The sequence below is a fragment of the Formica exsecta genome, unplaced genomic scaffold (genome assembly GCF_003651465.1).
Source record: "Formica exsecta isolate Colony F162 unplaced genomic scaffold, ASM365146v1 scaffold106, whole genome shotgun sequence".
NCBI lineage: Eukaryota > Metazoa > Arthropoda > Insecta > Hymenoptera > Formicidae > Formica > Formica exsecta.
In genome coordinates, this window is record NW_021848400.1 from 380004 (window position 1) to 389625 (window position 9622).

General features: G+C 37.7%; 1 protein-coding gene across 1 annotated transcript in view; it reads right to left on the bottom strand.

Moving 5' to 3' along the window:
- Nucleotides 1–9622, bottom strand: part of LOC115234262 (suppressor of lurcher protein 1) — a gene marked incomplete at its 5' end in the record, with an annotated part of 296609 nt that overhangs the window by 156221 nt on the left and 130766 nt on the right. The window contains one exon of the mRNA XM_029805194.1: nucleotides 842–998. Within this exon, the coding sequence (XP_029661054.1) occupies nucleotides 842–998 (157 nt within the window). The remainder of the gene's footprint in view (nucleotides 1–841; nucleotides 999–9622) is intronic.

The window sequence follows — 9622 nt, forward strand, 5'->3', positions numbered from 1 at the left end:
ATTAAAAAAAAGAAAAAAAAAAAATATTTCTTTAACATATCATACAATTAAAAATTATTTCTTATGAAGATGAAACTTTTCTTCTAAATGTAATATATACTTCGGCAAACAAATATCACCGCCTGTGCACATTTTGTCGGTCAATATTGGATCGCGTTTTCGCGGATAAATCGCGACGAGAGTCCAGCAAGTAATCTCAGCGCGTTTCACAGAACCGGCTGGAAAATAGTGGCGCTTCCTGCGAGGGATCATGCCAAGAACTTGCCACTTTTTCCTCCCCAGCTCCGCAGTACGCAGCTTTTATGGCATTGTACTGTAAACCAGCTCGCGACAAAACTTTCGGCAGCCGCGAGTAACAACAAGAAGCCGAGATGAGGAACGGCAAAAGTTGGGCCGACCGGGAAGCCGGAAAATTTTCGATGACGGCAGCAACGCGTCGGTACGAAAATTCAACGTTGATCAGTGATTCGAGACTAGCAAGAGATCAGAGAGAGATTTAACGGTTCAAAACGCGAAATTTGACTGTCCCTTGCGGAAGTTGCACGAGAGAGAGAGAAACGCAATGTTAAGCCCGAGATGATCAAACATATTCTCCGATACGCTAAATTGGACGTTAATTAACTGCGAGCAGGATTACGGACTGTCGTCTCGTTAAATTCGCTAAGACAGTAGTAGATATATATGGCGACGGCGGAGATTAGCCGCAGAGATGCATTATATATGGATTAGGCTTTCCCTTGCCCTCCTCTTCCTTCACCCCCCCCTCTCTCTCTCTCTCACTCTTCCTCTCCCTATAGAATACAGTGCGCGCAAGTTCACGACTAGGTCGGATTACAGTTACCTTGCCCGGAAGAGGTAAGAGCACCGGATGTTCTTTGGGTAGGAGGACGGGTAGCGCGGTGAGTAGAATCGTCCGTAATGGGACGTCGATTGCGAACTGACATACTCGTAATCGCACATCGTACCGGGCACCAGTAGGCCGTTCGTCTCGAATAAACCTAAAACAGAAAAAGAAGATACACATTATTACACATCTCTTGCTCCACGAGATGATCCTCCGTGATCATCCGTCGTAAAAGATCATTCAGACACCGAAAAATGTTTGATGCGAATTGAGTGATGTCTTTAAATTTCTTTTGGCCTAAAACGAACGAAATGTGGTACCAGAATAAATAAATTATTATTTCTTTATTAGATTTTGACGATAAATAATCCTATTTTATATACGAGAGATATTTTCACACTCATTCAATTAGTTATAAAGTTTTCTCAGTGAAAATTTTTATCCTCTCGATTCCAGCAAACTTTTCCTCTTCGATATCGTTACAAGCAATCTTTCTTTCGCCACTTTGAAAAACCTACGGATAAATATCGGGACACGCAAAGGGAATCCTATTTGAGAGTTGCCTTTCGCAGAAATAGGAATCGAAATGAAATAAAATTAACGCTCGCTGGCGTGTCTTTAGAGCGTGCAAATATATATATATATATATATATATATATGTACCCTATACAGAACCCGTTACGTATTGATTAACTAGTCGCACGTTCCACACTCTTCGTTTAAAGGCGTCGCCACGGTAGAATGATTCTGCTGGTATTGTCTCTCATTTACAATTAATGAAAGCGTATAACGGCGCGGATGCACATACACCGGACGGAAAGTTAATCTTAATTTCTTTCAATTAATTAGTTTCTGCAGAAAATGGCCGCGCGAGATAAAACGGGGCGATGCGTACAGTGCAAACAGTGTATAGGGGATATTTGTGTATAATGGCAATCCTGATTCACGTACGGAATTTTATACAGGATGTCGAATACGGGGATTAGCGACTCGATAAACGATAACGATAGGAGGATTCAGTGCCGGCCGATTTTGTTGAAAGCACGACCGGAATTGCGTATAAAGGACTCTTGCCGTTTTTAAATTTTCTACGGGATATGTACGGGCAATTACATCGCTGGTTCGCGCGATTCCCAGAATGCCCGGGATCGTTCTTTTGTACTTGAAACAAAGGCAAGAGGAAAAAGCGGCAGTTTCCGGAAGATCCAAAAAAAAAGAATGGACATGGGAGTTAGAGGAGGCCGCCGGCTGCCTCTGCCTCTCTCTCTCTCTCTCTCCCTCTCTCTCTCTCTCTATCCCTCTCTCTCTCTATCTCTCTCATTGATGAAGAGATTGCCCGAGAGGAACGTTGAATTTCAGGACGAATTAATCGTTAACATGCCCATTGGCAAAGTCCCATTATAAGTAATGCGAATAGTAGTTGAGAAGAGAAAGAGAGAGAGAGAGAACCGGTGCATTGTACTCGATCAATTATCTTGATAAATGGAGTTTCTATTAGGCCTTATGATATTTTAAGAACGTAATCAGGTTACGAAATAATGATTTATCTACTTCTCGAATATAGTATTGATATCGAAGATTCAAGAATACGCGATACACGCGCAAGATGAGGAATAAAGCTACGTAATAATAACAGCCGTAAAGCTTTGAATGTAGCACATATTCTTCTTCTAGCCTTCTAATTTTATAATAGTAAAACGATTATATAGAGCGCAGAAGTTACAAAAGTACTACCCTCCTTCAAAAAAAAAAAAATCACAAAATGTTATATACAAATGGAATAACTTTTTATTTTTATTAAACTAAATCCAAAAAATACTTCATATAAAAACAATGGTTTGAATTAAGAAAGGAATTATAAAAGTCTAGAGAATTGAAAAATAGAATATTTTTTAATATCGTGTAAAATTTTTATTTACACTCAAAAAAATGTCTTGCTGATATAGGTAGATTTCTAGGTGTCACAACAAAAACTTATCGCTATTTTTTATATCTGTTAGAATATTGTCTGTTACATATAGAATTTATAGCAGCAACATTCTAATAATATCTTCTAGAAAATTTAGGTCCCATTGCCAAATGTTAATCACTGCATTGGATAAATATGAGTTTCGATACTACAGAACGATCCCTCAGTTAATTTTGCGCACTCAGAAAATTTTTGCTGTAGTTGCAATACCACTTTTTTGAGTGTAAAAAACAGATATTTGTCTATTTATTTGAATAGACAAATCCCCCTTCCATCCTTCAAGTTTCAAGTTCTAAATCGCAGAGAATATTATTTCTGCTCTCCTCGTGCGCTTCGAACTTTAATACGAGGAGATGTGTGTCGAGAGGCGTCTGGAAAGGATGAGAGAAAAAAGTGAACCGCACCGAATGATGCATACTCCACTCGATATTCGATTCATATCGCGCTGATGCTGATAGCCTCGAAACGTCAGTCCTCTCAAAACAATGATAAATCTGAAAAAAGAAAAGTAAAGCGGCGAACTTTGCTCCTTTCGCGGGTGAAAAAGTGGCGCTTTGTCTCTTTTTCTTTTTCTTTCTTTGCCGTAAATTGGAACTTTTCATTAATTTCGTTCAGTCCCTTAAATACTCTTTTTCCGTCTGCGCGTTTTCGTCTTCCATCTGCTCTCCTCTGAGTCTTGACGAACTATTCGAAGTTTAATATCGGTGTGGATAAGGCTGTGAGGCCGACTTCACACACATATACATTCATGCATACAGTAACCTATCTTTCGCGGGAGGGGAGAAGGGAAACTGTACGTGTACCGGACGTCTGATACCGTCTTCCTATCTGGCGTCACGTTGCGGCCTCCGAGACAAATGCGGTTTCCGAGGAACAACGGAAAGATTAAGAAGGAGAGAAGCTAAGAGCTTCCTTCCATCTTTCACAAAATCAAAGACAGAGAAAATTGATAAAACGCATATCGTCGACATTGTATTAATTTTATTGTTTTTCATTTTGAAGATCTCTCCAATCTTCGGCGAAACTCGAACCGAAATCGCGGAGCGCGCGATATGTTCTTCACGCGAAATTGCACATTTGATGACGCCGTGATGTCACAGCGTGATATCACGTTGCAGTTTGCAAGAACATTTTGTTCTGTTACTATAGAAAACCGAGACATCGTTCTCGAGATGAATAAATTCCTCTGCTTTTAACGTCGAATAATTCTGTTTCCGATAACATTCACAAAACCGAAGTATATCACGTCGCAAAAAAAAAGAAAGAAAAAAAAATCGCACGCAATTATATGTTTCTAATAACATCTTACATAAATAGAAGATACTATTCTGAGATGTTTCTTTCAAGAAATCTTCCATCGATATTCATCTCATTCGCGTTATCTGACGCGTAACGTTAATCTGTTGAAGAAAGAATAAGATACTTGTCATACCGCGCGCGGTTGAAATTAACGACGTGATTTCCCGATGCACTGTATGCTTAATGCTCGCTGTAAATCACCCGACACATTGATTTATTTCAAATTTTTGCGTTATCGGGAAAAGAGCCGCGCATACGTTTGAATTATGAAATAGCTCCATTGGGAATCCAGTTCCAATTACGAGTCTAGTGGCGAATCAAAACTCTCTCTCCTTCTCTCTCTCTCCCTCTCTCTCTCTCTCTCTTTCTCTCATATGTCATGTTGATCTCGAAATTACGATCGCAAATTTTCAAAATATTTTCATGTTTAATTTTTTAATGTTTTTTTTCTATCGTTGCATTTTTCGTTATTATGCAGACTCACGTACTTTATCGCATCAGGGGATACTGACGTCGGCGCAGTTTCGTTTAAATGGACAAAGTTACGAGATTATTCTGTTCCTGTACTTTTCGCATCACATGACGGACATCGCGTTTTATAAACAACCGCGTATCATTCATATCAGCACGCTTTTGCTTAATTAATGAAATTTGCGCAAAAACGGCGAATTTAATATCTTTATAAGAATGACGTGTCGATATAACGGTACGACGATCAATTTCCAATTTCCATACAGCGCGCTTTTATATCCCGCGTATGCACATATCGAGCTTCCGTAGATGAGACGACGTATCCCGACAGATCTTATCTGAATATTTTACAGAGCGGAGGTGACGGGCGTAGCCCAGTGTCGATGCATAAAATTCCGCATCACATTCTCGGACATTCGCATACAGGGAACGGAAGACGTAGATGGAAATAAAGAAGAGAAGAAAGAGGAACGTATTCCCAGTGACATTGTTATGTCTCGGCGCTGTTTGAGAAACAGTCGTTTTTAAGAAACTTCTCTTTTGAATCGCTGGGACTTGACAAAGAAAGGTTTCTGAATCGGAAATTCAAAAAAATTATGAAAATTTGGAAATACATAATAAATGTTTCGATAAATTATTCTTTATTCGCTGCCTAAATTTATTGTAAGAAAATAAAATATTCCCGGAAACTCTGGGCTATTTTTCCTTTTTATTTTTCCCAAATGCGCGCAAAAAAAAATATAAGTAGATTTTATATAGAAAAATTATATACTCTTGTTAGTCTATAATATAATTGCCGATTGTTTAAATAATTATAAATTATTTAAAGTATTAATATGTAGCTGTATTAAAATTACTAAGACAAAGAGAGCGAGAGAGAGAGAGAGAAAGAGAGAGAATCTTGTTAAAAGAATTTTTATTTATAAAATTCTTTTATATCTCTTTTTATTTTTGCAAATAATAAAATAAAAATTGAATAAATCAATTTCAGGGATTTATTTTAATCTCTACTTCAATAAATTCAGGTAGTTAAAAACCAATGTGTGTGTGTATAATATTTATAAAGATTCTTTACATATTCTCGTATCATAGTTTCATACTAATATTTTTAATTTCCGGGTTATATATATAGGGGTCTTGTGTGCGAGAGTCGTATTCCGGCGAGATTTCCAATTTTGATCGACAGATTGCATCGCTCGCTACGACCGACATTTTGCATAATCATGGTTATTTCAACAATGCAATCTCGACAATACGTATATTTAATCATATAAATTACATAATCATTCAGTTAATCATATAAATTACGTAATTGCATCACATTTAATATTTCAACAGAAAATTATATATAGCAAAGCTTTTAACAATCCCGTAGTTTAATCTGCGACAGAAGTTGTATGAAGTTAGAGCTTATAGACTCAAGCTTGCCACTTTAAAAGGCTTAGGTTCATGAATGAGGGAGTATAGAGAGAGAGAGAGAGAGAAAAAAAAGAGAAGAGTGAGAGGGGGGGGGGAGGAGAGGAAGACCTGTAGTATTCTATTGACGGCCGAGTGCAAAGAGAATCAATAACTTGCATTCATTTTCACTGCAGCGAATCTAAAACGATGTACATTGGTCTTTTACATTGGCGTCTTACAGCCAGCTTGTTTTCGACGTAATTCTCTTTGATCTCGTCCTCGCGCACCGCATTCTTGATTTCTTTATGGGTATGTGCGGAATCTTCCGCGAATCCGGAATCCTTGCATGAACGAGCACATAAAGTACACGCGAGTCAAGCCAAGAAAACCACATATACACAGACGTACAAGGAGAGGATGCTTTCGTGGCGCAGCTGTGATGCTGTGCGTAGTCGTGATAACCGTGAAATCTCGAGATCCATAACAAGTTTTCTACAAGGAAAACTACGGAATATGTTATTCACGGAACGGGATTGATTCGACGTTCATGCGAGACTAAACGCTCTTTGCGCATTTGTTTTTCGCACCGCGCTTCTCTTATAAGCTTTCTAAATACTTTACTAGGCGCTTAACGTGAATAGATAAGGAGTATGGCACACTCAAATACTCCACTCGTTGAGTAATTTCATGCCGAACGACTCTTTCTACTTACGCAAAGTGCGCGACGAACGTTACCGCCGTTCGTTGGGAGGAGAAATCTCGGTTCTTAAGGAAGTAATACAGATAATGGCGATATACAGGATGTTTCCTGAAGTTGTTGCGAGACTCGCGGATCTTGTGCAATACAGAACTACGATAGCTGCGCAAAAAAAAAAGAGAGAAGGAAAAGGAAAGACGAAGAGTTGCCTCTTAAGTTTCTTTGTTTTTTTCGGAAAACACAGGTAGAGACAACTGCTGTCGCTCACGGAACAAAGAGCGCTGTCAGATAAAAAGGTAAACAAGCGCGTGGTTCGCGGAACAGTGCACAGCTTGAGATGCACTCTTGTAAACAACCCTCGCGCACCCCATCCCGGCAGTAACAGGTTAAATTCAAGAGTACTTCGCCCCTATACTCCTTATAACTTTCTTAGTATACGAACGCAAACTTAGACATATTGACAATACTGGGATTCCTATTTTACTCCACTCATCTTGAATTATATCATGTATATGCTTTAGATAAGTCGAAAATGAATGGTGCTCCTCAACTTGAAATTTGAAGTTTAATTGCTAAAATTTGTCGGAGTAAAGTTTATCATTCCATGTTTCAGATGTAGTAGGATAATTTAAAGACGTTCCTCCATATGCTAACACAAAAATGATAATTATACCTTAACTGATTAGTAATACTGATTAGTAGTTTTAATGTTTTACAAATTTTGACATAAAATATTTGCTTTAATCTTTATTTTATATATATACTAGAACAATAAGCGCACTACACACGCGCCATTCATTTTGTGTGTGTGTGTGTGTGTATAATTACTTACATATTAACTCTAGTACCCCTGTTTCCTCAAAATAAATTAAATAAAAATTACACATACACTTAATATTTGAACTGTCAAATACGTCACTCAGTTATGACAGTTTTACTGATATAAAGTAATGCACAGCGCACAGCGTCAAGATAACCAATCAACATCGCAGAAAAGAGATAACAATACTTGCTAGTAGATTTAACATGCCTTTTTAAGAGTGGATATTTCAATGAGAGCTGTTCACGGCATATTATTAAAATATTATAAAATGTGTATGTGTTATAAAATATTATAAAATGTGCCATTTAGTTTTTATAAATGATAATAGATAAAAATGATAAAAAAATCGCGATATCTCTTGCAATATTGGTTTGAGCATAGAAATGTTAAAAGTTTCTTTTATGTTTCGTGGGGTGTTACCCAGAATTCTAAATAAAAACGGGAAATGCGAAAAATTCTACCTTACCCAATACTTGGATATATCTTTATACGACACATATGAAAAATTATGATTTCCAAAACGCGGAGATATATTCTATTATAATAATTATTATTTCCTATGGTTTTAATCGTGTTCTTTCGAATTCGAAGGAGTTTTAATCATTAACAAAGTTAATTAATTCTTTCACGTTCAATATGATCGCCCGATGATAGATATACTGCCAGGTTTCCGCAAAATATCATACGGAAAACGGTGATATCTCTTGCAATATTGGTTGGAGAGTAAAAATGTTAAGAGTTTCTTTTATATCTCGTGGAATGTTACCCAGAATTCTAAATAAAAAGTCGGAATTGCGAGAAAATTTACCTTTAAAAGATTTAAAATCTATTTGAAATATATACTTGTATAATTTAATATTTTGTATATACAGAGTGGCCCACCGAAAACGAAACAGACATGTTTTTTGGCATTTAATGTATCGTCAATGAATGCCGTCAAAACACTTCACAAATGCTCCAGAATGTGCGACAACGTTTTGAGCAGAATCTGTATTATTGTATGCAAGCTGTGGGGGACATTTCCAACATTTACTATGCTAACACCTAAGTGCTAATTAAATAAATGCTATCTTTAGAGTGCATTTACTCGAGAAATAATGATCGAAATTAAAAAATTAAAATACCATTACAAAGCTAATTTATCAGACTTTCAAATGGTATGCCTTTAGACACCTCTTGCCACTTAAAATTTTTAGGGTGAAATTAACCCCTCTTTTGGGGTTGAAGTTAGGTGAACAGAAATAGCCAATTAATATGTCCCCCTTGAAAACAAAGTTGACTTGTCCGAGCGTTTTTCGAACAAATAGGGTTAAATGCCAAAAAACATATCTGTTTCGTTTTCGGTGGGCCACTCTGTATGTATATGTCATAATACGTAAAATATTTCGGCAATAAATTATGAATAACATGGTATTCGGCCTTGCTTCGGTGACGTAAACATTAGCGCGCTATTGTTTACATGTTACGGTCTTGTTATCATTCGCGCGACAACAATTGAATAGGACTGTAATAGTGCGAGACGCTCCGTCAAATTTCTTTTCCACACGCGATCGCGCCAACTATCGAGGAATAATTTGCTTGTCGCGTCGTCGGTGCCGTCATCGTGCCGCGGACGGCTTTCGCGTCTTTCGCGTCGCGTGTCAGCACAGCATTGCCACGAGTCGCACAATGGCTCATATGTGGCACGCGCATTTGTGCGTTGAACGCACCTTAGTGCGTCGTCGTTGCCGTTATCGTGCCGTATGAGCAACGATGCGTCGCGTTGTCGCGGTATCGCGTTTTCGCGTCGTCGCGTCTTCGCGTTGGACTTCTATCTCGTTTTCACGATTGTCATCGAGAATCATACTTCGTTGCCGACTAAATGGGATGTCTCTCAGCGTTGCAATCTTTAATATATTAATACCTATTAATATAATTAATTTTATATTAATATCAATTAATATTAATACTATATTAATATTATATATTATATAAATATTTATGTATTAATAAATTTAATATATTAATGTAGGAGCAACGTTAAAACGCCTCAGTATCGCGGCTGAGGTGAATGCCGGCCGCGTAGCAACGTATGTTCGTGCATAGTATAGATGCATGTTCGCGCGGTTAATCTTGAACTTC